Below are 17,547 nucleotides of genomic sequence, written 5' to 3' on the forward strand. Positions count from 1 at the left end.
ATACCATAGAGAAGAAGAATCACCTCCCTTTTCAAATTACGTTAACTCTCCCCTCCCCCTGAGCAAGAGGACCTAGCAAATACTGGAATAGACCTAAATGCTGCGTTATCAGTGTTGCTATTATGTTAATGGAGAGGTTAGTCTTGCAGTTTGTTTCATGATATTTGACGTGTACTATGCATGTTCCTGAAGCAAGAGCTTACTAACAGAGGAAGATTAGGGTGTGCTGTTTTCCCACAGAACAGAAGTAGTGGAATAACACCAGCTACAGAAAATGAAAACAAGTCTCAGGTCTACAGACACCTCTCAAGAACATCATTACTACAGAGAAGGTTTTGCTGCTTGAGTACATTTTCCCTGCAGGTTTGTTAGTGCTCCATCAGTCTGATGTTAAGTGTGGCCAGAACAGATTACACTACTGGGATCTTTCTTCTGTATACATTAAGAAGAACAGCTGAACCGATTACTACTATGTTAGTATTTGTTAAGAATCATAGTTACCACAAAAAGTGAAGTTGTGCCAAAAAAATTAAACTGGATCTTTGACTGCTTTTCTGGGTCAGAGTACTCGATTCCTAAGAATTTCTTCAGTGATTTTGGCAAAAACACAGAGGCCAAGGCCTTTTTGAAAGGGTTTTCTTGAATATTGATCTGCAGGAAAGAGATGACAGGCTCAGGACTGTTCTCCTCAGGTTAAATACACAACAGTACAAAACCGCAGCAGGCATCGTCTGTTTTAGTCATCAGTACCTGAGGTAATATCCTTTGCTCTCACCTTGAGATTCAGGCCCCTCTCATATGAGGTAACGCCAAAGGCCAGTCCTTCAAAAACACTGGGATCTGGACGCATCACCGCCAAAGCCAGGGAAGTAGTTACAATCGACGCATTTCTTTCTGTGTAAGTCATCTTATAGCCTATCTCCTCAATTGTCTTCAGGATACTTTACCAAGAGTAACAGCAAAAAAAAAAAAAAAAAAAAAAAAAGATAAATCTCTTGAAATGTTCTCCTAGCTTCATAATGTACAGTCAGGAGAAAATCAGCTAAAATTCTCTGCTCTGATTTATGATCACAAAGAGCATTCGCTGAAGTAGAATGGGGCCCAGTTTGGGCTACGTAGCTTTCTGTTTGCCATAGGGTCAGATGATCACAAGTGATTGAGTTAGCACATCTCAATAAGTTTAAACTCTGTCAGGTGGAAGATGCTCTCCCTCTGATGGAGAGCCAGTCCTGGTCCATTGCAAGTCAAAGTAAAACAGGTTAGACTAAATCATCTCTGGAGCATCTAGGGGGCAACATGAAGCAGTTCTGGGAAGACTTGAGTCAAAATTCACATAATCAAACACCACATTTCATCTGAAAGGCAGTAACTTGCAGAACATGTTAATTTGATTGTTTGCAATCATCTAATTGTATCTTCAGGTAAAACATCAGTGTTACAGAATAATTTAGACTGGAAGATACCTCCTCTGGAGGTCTGTAGCCCAGCCCTCCCGTGCCCCCTCCAACCCTCCCAGGAGGGCATATTTTAAAGATAGGTCAGGTTGCTCAGAGTCTTGTCCCATCAAGCTCTGAATATCTCCGAAGGCAGAGATTTCTCAGCCTTTTGGGGCCCTTCTCTCTGTGTGTTTTTCTTAAGTAGAGAGTAGGGGCTGAAATCCAAAGGAAGCAGCAAGTTAGAGTTGTTTAATTCCTTCTGGGTATTAAGAGTCAGAGACAGATTCACTTCTTGTTTGGCAGCCCTCAAGGCTGTTCAGCGCTATGCAAGAAGGGAAAATACTCGGTGGAAAATGTGTAAGAGAGCTGGCCCTGATAGTGTAAAAGAAAACCTTCCTGTCCTTCTTTGGTCTGGTGTTAATTTATGGTGTTACCTTCATGCATAGTCAGTCCCAGATGGACGGGGACTCCCCTAAGATCCTTTCAGCCACAATTGCCCTAGAGCTGCAAAGTCTCAAGTTCAACTTCCCCAAATCATCTGGGAATCTACAATTTCTACTGAGGCCTGAGAGAAGCAGAATCATAGCTGTTGTCAGGGTATCATGCTACCGCTTGTCAGGTATCATCACGGTGCTTGCTCGTGCTGGGTTTTTTTGTTTTTAGTAAAGTCTAATTTACAGAAAAATTAAAATGTCCAAGAGTCCCCTGTCCATAAAAACCTTAAAGTCATTTTTATTACCATTTGTAGGTAGCAACAGCATCTCCATAAAGGATCAGGAATCCAATGTCTATATTTGCACTGGAATATCATCCTCATCCCAAATGGGTATTTCACTTAAAAAGAAAAAAAAAAAAAAACAACCTATAGCCTATTTGAGAAAGCAGAGGTGTTGAGTGCTGGCAGCCATCACAGCCCCCACTCCACACACTGCAGTGTGGTAGACTTTGAAGAGAGAGAATACAGCCAAAAGGATCACAATGCTACTCAATGCTTTTTCTCTGGCAGATTTTATGAGCTATTTTTGGCTTCTCTTCCTCGCAGGCTCCCAGGTTTGAAAAAGTAATGCATACTTGTCCAGTACAAATGGCTGGGCTGTTGCATATTCAATCTCCCACCTAGAACTGAGTGGAAAGTTCATTTTTCTTGCTTTTAATATTTTTTATTAAAACATTGTTTTATGTTAACTGAAATAGAGAATTGCAGATAGGCACAATCTTTAAAATTAAAGAGAGCAGAAGATGTTGCAACATTTTTTAAAATGATGAACACTGCATCTCTAATCCTGTGAGAAAGTGTTGAGCTGGTCTGTGCAAAGGAGGGTAACCTCCCTTATTTGGAGGTAAAGGCTATGCAGTGAGAAGTGGGTAAGCTGCCTTGCCCAAATTAGAAATGGGTAAACTCTGTTTACATGCATTTGCCTTTGTAAAGGTTGGCACTAGTTTTCTGAGCAGTGCTCTGCTCATCAACAGAAGCCAGACTTCTCAAAAGTAAGTAGATGAAGTTGAGTCAAGTGAGAAAAATGTTTTTCAAAGGTACACAGCAACTTTGATTTTAGTACGTATGAAAAAACACATGATGGCCTTAGGATCCTAAATGAGACTTTGGAGTCTTAACATTGGACCTTGGAATCTAACATTTGGAGTTTATCTATTTTTAAAAAATCTTTATCGGCACAGGTACAGCACTCCAGTCAGGTGTGCTGGTAGAACAGATGTGTGTCTCCAAGCTGATCTGCCAACAGACCTCATTGCTGAGCTGGAAAGATCACCTCTAATGTAAGATGGTAGCTAGCTCAGTCTCCCTGATCTGCCTCCAGGCTGAGATCACCATAGAGAACAACCTTTGCGAAGGTAACTTCTACAGAACTGATTCTAGTGAAAGCAGCTTTGAGAACACAGTAACCACTTTCTATTGCTAAGAATCACAATCGTGTGTAAGATACAAGCAGGGAAATTACTAACTCTTGCAATGCCTGTGTAACAGCCAAAAAGCATGAATACGCCATGGTGCCATTTTAGATTAGGAAGCCACGTCCGCACAGTTATCTTACTTACCTATTGGTCATTTTTCTAATGCTCTGATTTTCTATTTCTTGCAGCAAAATATAGTTGAATACATTTAATATAGCCTCTGCAAGTGTGCCACTTATATCGGCAGTCCTTGCGATGTCAGAAGTTTTATCTGCAATGATTTCTATTTCTTCCATATCCAGTTTTGCATCTGGCAAAAGATATAAAATATGCTGTACAACATCTTCCGCGTTCTCTGGAAAAAAAAAAAAAGATGATTTATGTGACATAGCTATATGTCTAGCTATATAGCTACATGTCTCTGTATAGAGCAATGAGTCGGAGTTTGCTTCTCTTCTCATATGGTCATAATGCTATTGATCAATTACAAAATCATTACCTAACCAAAAAAAAAAAAAAAGCCTCAACAAGTCAACGAAAATTGCAAAAACTTCAAAGCAAAATTTGGATAGCTCACTTTGTATTTTAACAGAACACAATGCAGTTTTCATAAGACCATTAACACCTGCCTTTATATTATAAAGATTATCTGTGAATATATACTCAATTTTAATCATTTTCACAAGCACTTGTATGAATATCCGAGTGTTCAAAATTACACAAGCACCCTCTCTCCCCAAAGGCTGCTTAACCGGCAAGGCAAAGAAGCAAAGGCAAGTTATAAATGTTATAGTTCAAAAATTTGGTATTTGCCATTCATGGTCTCATGATCCTTCCATAAGTTTTTCATGCAAGCAGAACTTTACACCCTGGGAATCAAAGGGACTGTATGTAAGTGCAGATATCTTTTAATGATCTATAACTAATGCCATTGCTGAATAGGTAGATAAACAACAATATAGTTTTTGTTTACCATTCAAACAACTTGCACTGTTCAGCACAGTTTTTAAAAAGATATAATCAGGTAATAACTGTCATCTTAAAAGTTACATGAATCAGAGCATGAACTTTTAAATTCCATACACTAGTTTGTGCTTCTTTGTAGAAGATCTACAGACCAAGCATTATTTTCATGTGGTAACAGACAAACCACAGCGTACAGACAAGCAAAAATTGTCACGTTATTCATCGGTTATTTACTTAGTTCTAAATCTAAGTGTAGGATTTGAAGCACTAATTCTTCAAAATGATAGAGAATTCTGAAACAGCTGCAAAATTCATTTATATTAAAACCATTTACAATGAGCAAGTAAGTAGGATGCACATAACACAACCTTATCACTTCAGTTCTTCAGATGTCCGACATGTACATGATCTGAGCATAACTAATTTTACTTTGATTCACTGTATTACTGAAGTTTCTGGTACCTTACCATCTGTTATGATGACATCCTGAAGATCTAAAATATTATTTGGAAGTTCTTTCAGTAATTTACATTCAGTCAGGCTTGGTTTCTTCCAAATAGCTTGTTCAAGCTCTATATCAATTGCACTGAAAAATGAAAGCAGTGTGTGCATTGTTACATTTTAAAAAGCTATTGATTGATATTTCCTGTATTTCCCATTTAATAAGCTAAAAATGTAATTAATTAGCCTAATTTTGAAAACTGACTTGCAAGTCAATTCTGACGTAGCACTCATTTAGCATAGCGGGAGCAGAGCTTAAATACGAAAGCAATTGAAGATGCATCGAAAAGTAGTGACATTCTGCCATTGCAGGGCAGAGAGCCATGGATGGATGGCACAACATGCTACAGTGTATTTGCTTCCCCTCTCTTCCTGAGCAAAAAGCCAGCTTCCTAGTAACCTGGCTTGCACTTGCTGCAGGTGATGAAAATGATGCAATATTGCCTTTTCCTGCAGCCCATGGTGGTTTGGCCCTGTATATTTTCCGTCTTCCTTATCATGGCACTGTTGTGTGCCAATGCAAATTACCGTCTGAATTCCTACCACACAAAACCTTGCACTCCCTGCTGCTTCCCATGCAGGGACCAAAAGGAGATAATCTCTTAACTCACCAACTCCTTGTAGCAGACTGCAGAGGGTTTTTGCTGCAGCTGACCTCAGCTTTGGCAGCTGGATTTGTCAGTGGCCAGGAATAATTCCCCTTGTATGCTGTTTGTGAAAAGCTTGCTGGACAATCCATTAGAGCTGAGGACAAGACACAGAAAATCTTTGTAAAGATTTAATAGTGAAAAGGAGACCTCCCTGACATCAAGGGACCCAGCTATGTCCTGAATATCTCTTCCTGCTGAGGCTGAGCTGTAATCTGTACCTCTTTTGCAGGCTGGATAGGAGTATTTTACAAGTTTACTGGCTGCAAGAAAATATTTTGCCTACATATTTTGCTTGCTATTTTAAGACCTGTTTCCCTTTTGTTTGATAAGGTCAGCTCTCAGGAAAAGTGCAGTTTTCCCAGCAACACAAACTGTATTTAATGACTGTAGATATGGTTGGCTTCGCTAATCTAACTGAACATGCTCTCAGACTGCCCTTCATTATCCAGACAATGTCTCTTCTCTCAGGCTTGTAGTTTTGTTCTCTACAGCTGATCTTCTGTAAGTCTTTGGCATCAAATGTATTTCTGAATTTCACGTACAGTCTGCCCTCCTTTATGTCTGGCTTACTTCTGTATTTTAAGGAGTGATAAGGATTGCATCCAGACCAACAAGGAGATCATTTGCAATCTGAGACTTGATCCAAGAGAATGCCTGCAGCAGGTTTGGTTGGAGTGTTTGGCTCAAATCTCTCTCAATAGCCGGGATCTGGGGCACTGACAATAAGGGGCTCGTGGACTTGCAGCTGTATCAGCCTGACCTTCCCTGCATTGCAAAGGTGCTCAGACCTGCCTCTGTACTGGATTCAAGTTTAAGCCTACCCCCATTTGTCTAGAACTCAAGTTTTTGACCTTGATGTTGTTCCATAACATTCTATAGCTTGTGCACAGATGAGGTCAGCCTAGCTACTCGGAGGGATGTTTTCTAGCCCTAATCTCTCCACAAAGTTCGAATTTGATAAAACGCTTGCAGCCAGAGTTACAAAGCATGTTAATTTCCAATGAGATTTTAATTAGGTATTACCTATTGGCTTGACAGTCACGTCTTCAGATTTCACATATAATGATAACAATCCTTCCTCATAAGCGGCATTCAACAGCTGCTTTATCTTGAAACTCTGCTGTTCTTGTGTTTCAAGCGATGTGGCCTTTATAATGGCCTTACAGACATAGCTACAAGTATAATAACAAACAAGACCACAGTATTAGTAACACTTGAAGTGACTACAAAATTAAGGAGTAACCCAGAAAGTTATATTGAATTGCATAATTTAAATATATATTTTGTTCACAATAAGTGTGATCCTATGGCAAATACCACTTTTTATAGGCACCAATACCTTACCACTGGAAATGCTTAATGAAGTGCAACTTATTGGAAATACAGGTACAAGAGTCTATTTACTGTTTCGTGGTAAACACTTCAAAAACTTTCCTAATCCTGTTGTCTTGGCAAAGGAATATCTTTGTCACAAGTAAGCCTTTTTTCAACCATGTTTTAAATTTTGGAGTGAGCTATTCATAAAACAACGAGGTACTTACAGTACCTCTGTGTCCAAAGAGAGGTGGCAGACTCCAAGGCTCCCTGGAAAACAAAGATTTAGCTAACTGTCTTTCAGTGTCTCCACGGGCTTCCGGATTTTTCTCCTCAAAAGAGCTAATCTCTTGGACAGCTATGTTTGTTGACCTAAGGAGGTTTGGAAAGGCTGCATCTCTCTTTAAGTGGCTTCAGATATGGCAGATGGAACAAGCAAGAAACCCCCTCTCAGTTGTGGGTGGATCACCTTAATGGACCTCTAATTTAACTGAGGGGTGATGCAGGAGACTTCGTCAGGACCGGGATGTTTCAAGTAGTTCCAACTCCCTCATGTTTTTACGTAGTTGTTGCCCGCTCAGTATGGCTTTTGGGGTAAAGCATTAACATCCCTCTGAAGGTGAAGCTCCTCTTCCTTTTCTGGCTCAGGGGATTGCACAGTCAGAAGTCAATCAGGATTTCCTTCAGAAGAGGTGCAGGATTCATCCTGGCAGACTAGTTGGTCACTCTCAAGCAATACACTCTCCCACTCCCTGTTCTAGCTCCAGTGCAGGACATTGCTCACAGCCAGCTCTTATGGGGCGGCACAAAGCCTCCTGGCTCGTCATGGTAGCATTTTGAGGTTCCCAAGAGATGGGGTACAAATGGGAAACCTCAGATACTCAAATAAGTTTCCTTGAGTGAGGCATTACTGTGGGTCTGATTCCTCATGCGCTTTCCTATTTAGACAGCTAAAGGCTCCCCAATTACCCCGAAACAAAAACAATCAAGGAGGGGCATAATCCCTCCTCAGCTGATTTATGAGCAGGCTGCTAGCAGGGCAATCAATCTGATCAATCAATATGAACTATGAGAATCCAGTTCATAACCATGGGTCCTACCTTTGTGACTGCTGCTTTATCTTCATCTTCAGTTCACGTAACAGGACACAAAAAGTTAGAAGCTGGTTAGAATCAAATATCTCGAAGGTAATTGGATTTTAAGGAAAGCAAACAACAGAAGCTCAATATGCTCATTAAAATACAGCTTATTGCTCTAAATACTATTAGGACTTGACCACCTAGAGTAGCCTTTGTTTCACAGTACTTCCAGAGGTAAATTAAGTCAAGATAAAACATAGCACGTTGATGCTGAGTCATGCCGACAGCAGAGTAGATCTAATGTTGCTCAGCGAGTATGTTCACCAGCACGCTATTCCGAAGTGGACTTCTTGCAAATAGTGCCCGGCACATCTGGTATTCCTCTGTCTTACACAGAACATTTCAATATCTATTGAGACTCAGTGACTCTCCAGCCCAATTATTTACATGGGGGTAGACCCACCAGATTGAAGGTCGATATGTAATAATTTCTACAGAACCCAGTAACATCAGCAGATAGAAGAACTAAACTCCAATCTCCCACGTGGCTAAAAAAGACCAGCTAAAATCAGTATTTTACTGCAGCAGTTTTACAAATCTGTTCTCTCTTTTCCTTTGCTTTACTTGAGTATCTTAAAAAGAAGAAAATCACTGTTCAGTCAAGTAGAATATGTCACATCTAATGAAAACCAGTTTTTGTTTTTCTATTTTAAGGAGAAACCCTCCCACCCCACTACTACCTTGGAATATTGTCATTCAATCTGATAGATGCCAAAGATCAGCTGGGAGATTGTTGTGGGGAGGGACGCTTTTCCTTGTATGGGTGTGTACTTTCCAATGCAGACGCTAAACTGAAAAATCATTAACTTTCACAGCTTTGTAAAGCATTTGCAGCTGATGGACCTCTGCTAGCCATGGTCTTTGGCATGCAAATAATTCAGCAACGCTGGACAGCTGCTACTCTGTTCTGTGGTCTTCTGTGCGTACCTCCAAACAACATATCTGGAGAACTCAGCTACAAACCTGGTTTCTCCAGCCCTCCCCCCAGTCATCTCCTCTGTAAGCACACAGAGCCTTTGCCTTCAAATGAAAACCAAAAGTCAGGAGCATGAGATCCAAAGGGCTTTCTCCAGAGACTTTGAATTCATTTATGAGTTAATTTGGTACGAGAATCTTTCTTTCTCCACAAACTACCAGACCAGCCAGCCGGGTCGGCTACAGTCAAACTTGGTCTCATTCCTTGATCACAAAATGACTCAAAACTACAGCATCTCAGAGTTCCTGAGATGCAACCAGAACTATTATATCCCCTATGCAAAGATAAGAAAAAGTAAGTTTTAAAATCAGAAAATAATAAATTACATACACGAGTCCTCCTATGGACAGTCCTTTGTTGAGAATTACCGCTGCAAGAAAAACAGACTAGATTAATTATTTCATAATAAGCATATAAATAGACCATGTCACATTTCATTATCACCTAAAGAAAATGTCTTGTGACCACTATGGGGCAGACCTTGCAGCAGAGAAGTCATCATGAATTCAGCACATATATATCTACATAAATCTCCAAAAACAAGTGCTGTAACAGATTGGTGGCCAGATAGAAGCCTCTTCTTCCAGAACAGGACCCGTGACAGTGGCGTTACAACTCCCATCTTGCTCCCCTTGTCACAGGACCATGGTATCTCTAATACGGTCCAGCTAGTCCCATCCAGCCCAGCAGGAGCAGGAGGGATGCAAAGTACCTTTGAAAGCATATTCTAAGTGTATTCCATCTCCCTACAACATCTTACATTAAAAGATCAATTATTCAACAATAAAAGACTCTATCAGTGTACGAATTGTCTGTACGATGTTTCCTGTTCTTCTGATGAGCAACACTGCCTCACACTTTAAAAAAATGTTTCATCTGTTAACGCCTTGGAGACATTTAAGCATTATAATTTTTATACGGGGGCTGAAGATTCAAGGGTGAATCAATTGTTAGCCAATCTTTATTTCCCATTCCATTTCTTTTCTTAAAGTTTTCAGAATCTGATTCACTTCATGTAAACAGTACAATATTTTATTGTATTGTTGTCATTTATAGAGCAAGCAGTAACTGGGGAAGTCAGAGAAGAGGGTAGGAAGTCAAAATATGCATAAAATGATACAACTGTCTCTAAGTCTGTACAAGTGGCACTTTTATCAGTCCAAGAATTGCTAAAATCCCTCTCTGGTCAGATACATATATAGGTGGGTTAGGCTGAAAGATACCACATGCGAGTTCTTGTGCAAAATACCATTGCTTCTGAAAAGGGACTTGGGACTGCAGTATTCTTTCCTTAGATGTTGTCATGATTAGAGCCAATGTTTACTTACTTAGACAAACCAGACAGCCCATCTATGACCTTCACTTTGTGAGTGCATGTGACCCCTAACTTCCTCTGCATTCAGGTGCAATGGTTGAAACACAGGAAGGTCCATCTGCATCTGAGGAAAAACTTCTTGACTGTGAGGGTGACAGAGCACTGGAACAGGTTGCCCAGAGAGGTTGTGGAGTCTCCTTCGCTGCAGATGTTCAAAAGCCATCTGGACACAATCCTGGATAACAGGCTCTAGGTGACCCTGCTTGAGCAGGGGGGTTGGACTAGATGATCTCCAGAGGTCCCTTCCAACCTCAACCATTCTGTGCTTCTGTGAAATAGGTGTTCAGCAGTATTAACGTGAATGTTGCAGGTACTGTTGCTCTGCCTTACTTTCCATCTTCTGCAATTGATGCACTTCCTGAATTGCCAGGATGGCATATCAGAACATACCAGCACATGTGACTCCTTGCTCACACCTCCACAGAAGTAGCAAAGGTCTTCACTTTCATCATCCTGAACTTTCCTGTATAAACCAAATTCTACGGGCAGAGATGAGTTCTCGGTTTGGCTGCAGGTACTTGCCATGCATTAGGCAGGATACATATTTTCAGATGAAGTGAATCCGATAAATAAAATGTGGATGTTCCAGATGATCACATTTGCATAGATCTGGGGATCTGGTTTACACCGTTGTCACAGGACTGAGCATTTGCGAAATGAGCATATAGAACCTGACTGCAATTTTTCTCAAAGGACAGTACTGAGGTAATATCACAATACAGCCAGAGGCTTACCTGACTTTGAAATTTGTCATGACAAATTCATCTCCAGAAAATAAGGTATTAAACTGGAAAGAAAACAGTAACATCTTTATTAACTTGGTATATTGATATGTTAACAAGAGCTGCTTGTAAATTTGAAATTGTCATCAAAATTCTAAATCCCAGTGCAAAAGGCTAGAAATATTTGCAAAAGTTACACTTTCCCCTTCCTTATGAATTTATCTTGTTAAAAATGTGCTGGATAACATAATTATGAAATGCCATCATATTATTACACAGTCACGTATTTCTGTGTTGTCCCATAAGGTTGCATTTTATACCAGCTGTCCTCATCATCTGATTCTTTCCTCATCCTTATTTATTTCTGAAAAGTAACTCACCCAATTTTTAACAAGCCTCGTTGCATCATAGTAATCAGGAGTTCTCTCAGTTTCGTAGAAAAGAGAAAAGTTCATGTCCACGTTATAGAATCTAACTGTAATAAGAGAACATAAGGGAGATGCATCCTGCAGTTCGCATAGAAGGCTACTTGCACCCCTTCCCTTCTTTTCACCCCTTGGGTTAGCCACGGTTGTGTTTCCCATTCCCACACTCACTGGGGCTCTTCAGGCAACCCTACGCTTGAAGTGTTTAACTCTGGATTACTACTGAGGAAAACTACCACTTGGGAAGGGAGCCTTAAACTCCTCAGGATAGGAGTATTTGGGACAGGACTTACCATTTTTCTGCCTCAGTCAGGGCAAGGTTCACAGTGAACATCAGCTTCACACATTTCCCTCCTGCTTGGCACGAGGCTCGTGGTTCACACAGTCACTGTGTAGTTGCGTGAACTCTCTTACTCTGCAGCTTCACACACCAAGTTTGCGGGGCCCTGACTAGCTCTGTCTGGCACATGGCAGAGAGCAGGGGGAAGGGCTGTGCTGTGTCCCCAGGCTGGCTGGTACGCACAGCCACCATCTCAAAGAAATCAGATGTTGTCACATCCATAGAGGTCCCAGGGAGAGGTATGGCCTTTTCTCCAGTAGTAATTCAATCTCCAGTGCAAATTGTCAAAACTCAACATGCTGAAATACACCTTGTTCCAGTTCTAGCAACGTTCAAATGCAGCAATAGCTCAGCTGTCAGAAGGAGCTTTGCCTGTCCATCCTGCTTGGAACTGAGCACCTTACTGCACTGCTTGCAGGAACAGGCCTTGGTAACTAACAAATCCTAACAGGACAAACGAAGTCTCACTAACATTTGGGCTCATGAAGAATATTGAGTGCTTAAGGTCTGCTTTTTAAGCATCATGGGGAACCATTGCTGTTATTTCTACCACATGTCTATCAGTCTCCTGTTCACCCCATTTGGCCAAAATCAATATAGTTTTGGTGAGTATCTTGTTAATACTTCTCTAATCCGATCTACCAATTCTGATCTACTTGCTCTTCTGGGACTGCATCAGTCCAGTCCTCCTTCTGTACAATTCAACTGCTTTAAAAGAAATAATAACGGTATAATGTTGGAATAATCCGATGAGATTCCCATGCCCTAAGGGTGATGGATACAAGAAAATGGGAACACTGAGTCTGGCTCAGTATTTTTGTCAGGGGTCTTTCAGCATATACTTTAAAAATTTTCCTAGGACTTGCGGAATACACTCTTGCTACCTTCTATTCAAGGATATAGAAGATTCATTTGATGGTAAAAAGTTACTCGGGAGTCTTGCAACCATCTGGAACACCTACCGGTTCAAGGCAAATAACCATATTACTCTAATTTTGTAGCACTGTATATACATAGCCTCAATGTTTCTTTTTTTCCTTTTCCTCATATCTGGAACTGTAAGGCTTTTAAAATAAAACTAAAATATAGGGAAGTTAAAAGGGTCTAACGGTCAATTTATCACAGCTTAACAAACAAAGATGTATCAGCTGAACTAGGGTTAATAGTTGTGGGTGCACTGACTTTGCTTCTACTGTGTGCTAAGAATGCGTAGGGTCAGATAGGACGACCTGCTGACATACAATAGCTTGCTAAGCAGTAATAGCTTAAGCATGTGACTGAGCCTTAAACTTTCATGGGTATGGCATCAATCAGTGTCAGCGATGATTGTGTCCCCATTTAAAACAGTCTCCTCTAGAAAGGCACTTACGTGGAATGGTAACATTGGTATTACTCGTCGGAGATAACAGAAGCACTGTAGGAGCGCTTGTTGACAACGCTTCATTTGAGCCTGCTGAAAAGAATATTAAAAGGCCTAAAAATCGACAGTGGCAAAAAGTGTAAGCAAGAACATAGTTCATATGAGAGAGACAGTCCTTGAGCAAAGGTCATTGTAACAAAGAACAGTTCTTATTCCATGGACTTCCACAGAGTAAAGGCAAAGGAGGGGACACAGATCTGTGCACTGGTTTTGTGGATTTCTCCAGCGGTAACTAGAGTCTAACAAGGGAGAAAATTGGATTTGCGGAGTTTAGGTCACAGGGAAGACCAGAGCCTGTGCAACATTATCTTTTCATGTTGCTTATGGTGAAAAGCTGTTAACTGTCTGTTAACTGTTTCTTGCTTGTGTAATCTGTGCCAGTTTTCAGGAAAAGGCATTTGTCAGACACATCATGCTAACGGGTTAACAGGCAGTCATGATTGTAAAATGCACATTGATATTCACAGTCTTTGGTTTAATGATAACCTGGCATAAGAATTCCCATTACAAACACCCAGCCATCCTTCCTGTCATTTTCCAAGTAAAGAATTCTGAGAATTAGTTCTTGGCTAATTTTCCTTGAACTGAATCACCTTGTCAAATCAGATACGATTTTTGCATTTCACATGCAATCTGCCACATCATCAGGCAGATGAGGACACAACAGGTAATGCTTGTTCACATGTACTACAGAAAATTGCAATGAACCGAATCAGTGTATAACATTACAGGCCTCAATGATGAAAGAAGAGCATGATCACAACATTTTGCTCTTGAGGTGCAGTTTCCTTGCTATGCTGGTAATTTGTGTTTCTCTTCACTCATATGAATGTCAGAGACTTGACAAACTAGCTCTGCCTAACAGAAATAAATTTAACACGTGAAAATATGTTTTCCACATACAAAGCCAAATATCTGTGAATAAGGAGTGTGGTCAGAAATAAGTTGGGTATTGCCATGCTTCATAAAACCTGGTTTTCTCTATTGTAGTTCAAAGTAAGAGGAATCACCCATGCTGAAAATATAATGGCCCATCTCTGACCCATTCAAATCAAGGGCAGCACATCTACAGACAAGAACAGAAACAGGATCTGTTAACAATTTGAAGCAATAGTCTCCTATTTTTATCCTAAATAGCTTCAGATTACTTTGTGAAGCAGAAAGGACACCCGAAGTCAAAAGACCCTTCTGAACAGGCACATTATGATACACAGTCTTTCTGCTTCCTGGATGAACAGGCAATTTTACCAACTGCATTAAGTCACAGGCTGTGCACTCAGCATAAAGTTGAACTGGAGCAATTTCGAAGTTCTCACTTCATGAACAAGAGAACAAGAAAGCTATCTGAACTCCAGACCCAAGCTGTGTCTTCAAGGTTGGCTGTTGCAGACTAAGCTCAGACCTTTCAGTCTGCTTCCTAAGCCTCCAAATGCTCTTCCGAGGTGCCAGTCTGTTTTGCTGTCATTGTGTGATCTGAGGGACAGCAAACTTTCAGTACCAGTAGTATCAACAGCACAGGCAACACATTCAGAACTGACAGTGTGCTGAGCCAGGACAGCTTTGCCCACCAGAAGACAGTCGGACAGTGGAATGAGAAGTGGGAAAGATGTTCAGGTTCTTCCAAAGACCAAACTAGTCTACTAGTAAATCGCTGCTCTTGTCCCTATGCCTGTGAGATGTCAGAGGGATCTGCTGTGCTTTTGTAGAGTAGTGTTCTTGTAGCGTAGTCCCTCTTTCCCCCCAGGTGTCCAGAAAGCTGTAAAAATAGCAAGCCATTTTTTCCTAAGATGCTTGATGAATCTTAGGTTATAATTTGGGTGGTTCTTCTCTTTACTCAGACCTTCTGCTTCTGAGGTAGCACGGAACTGCTGGAAATAAGAGGACTAATTTACTCTGCCTCACTCTTCTCTTCTACTAAAACGTAGCAACTCCAGGAGCAGGCTGTCACATGGCCATTTCAAATCATTTGCCTGCAATAGGTCAGAAACATGACCTGACATAATGGTTATTTGCTGATTCTTTATTTGGAAAGGAGCCGCAGGCTTGAATCATCTAGCTGCAAGACAGACCCAGACATTCAGTATACAAAGCTCCCACTGATAGCCACTAACAGCATTTGACATACACATGGGTATAGTATGCAGAAGCCAGGAAGTCAGAAATGCCCACCAAATTAAAAACAAAACTCTAGAGACAGAGGAAAATAGCTCCACTAAACAACACGAATAGATTAAGCTATTGGGCTGTGCTTCTTCCTCCAGCACCCATGCAAACCAAGCCCTCTCTGTCCTCACAGCGCACACACACACTACAGTGAGAATGCAAAGAGCAAAACATTGACTATCTGTCCCCAAGTGCTGGGGGGAACCTGATATTTCAGCCTTCCTAGTGACTTTTTTTAAACTCCACAGCCTAACCTTCTAGGGGAAACCCACATGTTTTCCTGTGACGTGAAGCTGCACCCACGAGTTCTTTGAGCCCCGCTGGATGATAAAACACATAATTACTCCCTGGTTTCAGGCCGACAGAAACAGTGGAAGAAAATGAACGTCTCACTGTAAGTTTCTTCTAGAGTCTACTGGCTTATAAAACCTCATAGGGATAAGCCAAATTCTGGTATCTTCAGCTGTGTAAATCCAAAGTAATTCCACTGATTTTACTAATAATAATACCAAAATTGAAATCACTGGATGATTTTAAGTTAAGGATAGCAGCATGATTTAGTGTGGAACTTTACCCTGAGTCTGTAATGGTAACCACGGGCACTGGTAATCAATACTTCCATGGCAGTTGTTCTTTGGTCTCCAAAATAAACAATATTTTTAAAGTTCACTAGTGATTTTTCAGTGTAAGACCATTCTCTGAACAGCAACGGACGGATCCAAGAACCTAGCTCTTATTCCATAACAAGCTGCCACCGGTCCCTTCAGCTCACTGCATCAATACAAGTTTCCCACACACATCTAAGGACACAGGATAAAACAGGCGATGGGCAACAGCAGGCAGTGCTGGAGCAGGAAGGACATATCTATTTGAAGGACACAACAAAGAGAAATCAGGAAATGCATGAGTCCTTCACATTAGGGAGCTCGAGCCTTCATTTAACTTAAGCCGCCTCTGACAGTTACTGTCATACAGGAAGCACGATGAGAACACAGAAGGGCAAATGCTGTGCAGACATGCCCTACTATTAGAATATTTTTTCCTTACCTCTTAGAAATACAGACATGATTTTAGGCTAAGATCTACCAAGTTATAAGCCAAACCATTTGTAAATCGAGGGCTTAACTTGTTCTCTTGATTGTCAGTGCTACAGATTTTCTCCAAACAGGAGAAGTCTGCATATAGCTGGGTAATTATGGGCTCTCTGTTCTTATTGTTAACAGCATAACGTTTCAAAAAGCATTGCCTTGGGGGTGATGTATGATATCACCCAGTGTCAGCCAGGATGAATCAGAAAAATCCGCTAGGGGAAAAAAAAAAAATTACAGGAATGGACAAACCAAACCAATCCTATTCTAATTAGGAATGTAACTCACAATGCAGTTTTCATCTCCTGACAAATCAAGCATAATTACAGCTTCACAGATTCTAATCTCTTTCTTTCTCTCTTTCTCATTATCACCTGAAGAAAAAAAAGAAATGTTTATTCTCACATGCCAAGGATCATTACCAGCAAGCAGGTGTGGGACTAGCCACCTGCATCCTGTAACTTCATTTGCTTTAATTAACATGCCCGTAATTCCCTTTAAGAAATGTGGGCTAAAGGGTGATGACAGATGAGCTCTGAAGCTAGAAAAATACTGGACGCTGACATTTGGAAAGGCCCAGTCATGGATTTTGACATGATAATTTAATAGCTGGTTTGTTTGGCATTCTGCAAATAACCATGATTTCCAACAGAAGAACAGTAGAAATTAGACCAACTAATAATAGGATTGTAATAAATATATTTTATGTTTTTAGTAGTCATCTCCAGATTTTACATCCCCTCTCTCAGATTATTTAAAATTAAGAAGAAAATCAGAAATCAGTGTGTGGGCGAGATGGGGGGGAGGAGATGAAACTGTGACTCACTGAGAGAATAAGAACACACACGCTTCTACTTTTGCACTTTCTAGAAAAGGCCCAGCTAAACTGGAAAAGTAAGGAATCACCTTCAAGAACTCAAGGAAACTCAAGGAACTTTTAAGGAAAAAGTAAAATAGTAACTTTACTCTTCCTATCCTGCACAGTCAGTGCAATTGCTATCATAATGACTCATAAAAAGTCAACACACTTTTTTAAAGCTGCTTCCTGCTATATTCATATGAAAAATTTCACTCACTGTACATAAATGAGAGTTGGCTTTTCAAAATTAACATAGAATTTC

The 17,547-nt window shown here is 40.6% G+C and overlaps 1 protein-coding gene across 13 annotated transcripts in view; it reads right to left on the reverse strand.

Annotated features, from left to right (window-relative positions):
- Nucleotides 1-17,547, reverse strand: part of ADGRG4 (adhesion G protein-coupled receptor G4) — a 42,519-nt gene that overhangs the window by 13,339 nt on the left and 11,633 nt on the right. For 9 of the 13 annotated variants that reach the window (XR_011143506.1, XM_068957255.1, XM_068957254.1 and 6 more), the window contains 11 exons: nucleotides 13,125-13,208; nucleotides 11,371-11,465; nucleotides 11,003-11,055; nucleotides 9,224-9,263; nucleotides 7,879-7,904; nucleotides 6,488-6,636; nucleotides 5,426-5,558; nucleotides 4,781-4,899; nucleotides 3,492-3,702; nucleotides 776-941; nucleotides 502-651 (listed from right to left, as the gene is read on the reverse strand). Coding sequence is in view for 12 of the 13 variants with exons in the window: in XM_068957255.1 (XP_068813356.1) it covers nucleotides 502-651; nucleotides 776-941; nucleotides 3,492-3,702; nucleotides 4,781-4,899; nucleotides 5,426-5,558; nucleotides 6,488-6,636; nucleotides 7,879-7,904; nucleotides 9,224-9,263; nucleotides 11,003-11,055; nucleotides 11,371-11,465; nucleotides 13,125-13,208 (1,226 nt within the window). In the remaining variant the exon portion in view is untranslated. The remainder of the gene's footprint in view (nucleotides 1-501; nucleotides 652-775; nucleotides 942-3,491; nucleotides 3,703-4,780; nucleotides 4,900-5,425; nucleotides 5,559-6,487; nucleotides 6,637-7,878; nucleotides 7,905-9,223; nucleotides 9,264-11,002; nucleotides 11,056-11,370; nucleotides 11,466-13,124; nucleotides 13,209-17,547) is intronic. The other 4 variants (XM_068957258.1, XM_068957259.1, XM_068957264.1 and 1 more) reach the window with 1 other exon arrangement.

The sequence above is a fragment of the Struthio camelus genome, chromosome 11 (genome assembly GCF_040807025.1).
Source record: "Struthio camelus isolate bStrCam1 chromosome 11, bStrCam1.hap1, whole genome shotgun sequence".
NCBI classification, from domain to species: domain Eukaryota; kingdom Metazoa; phylum Chordata; class Aves; order Struthioniformes; family Struthionidae; genus Struthio; species Struthio camelus.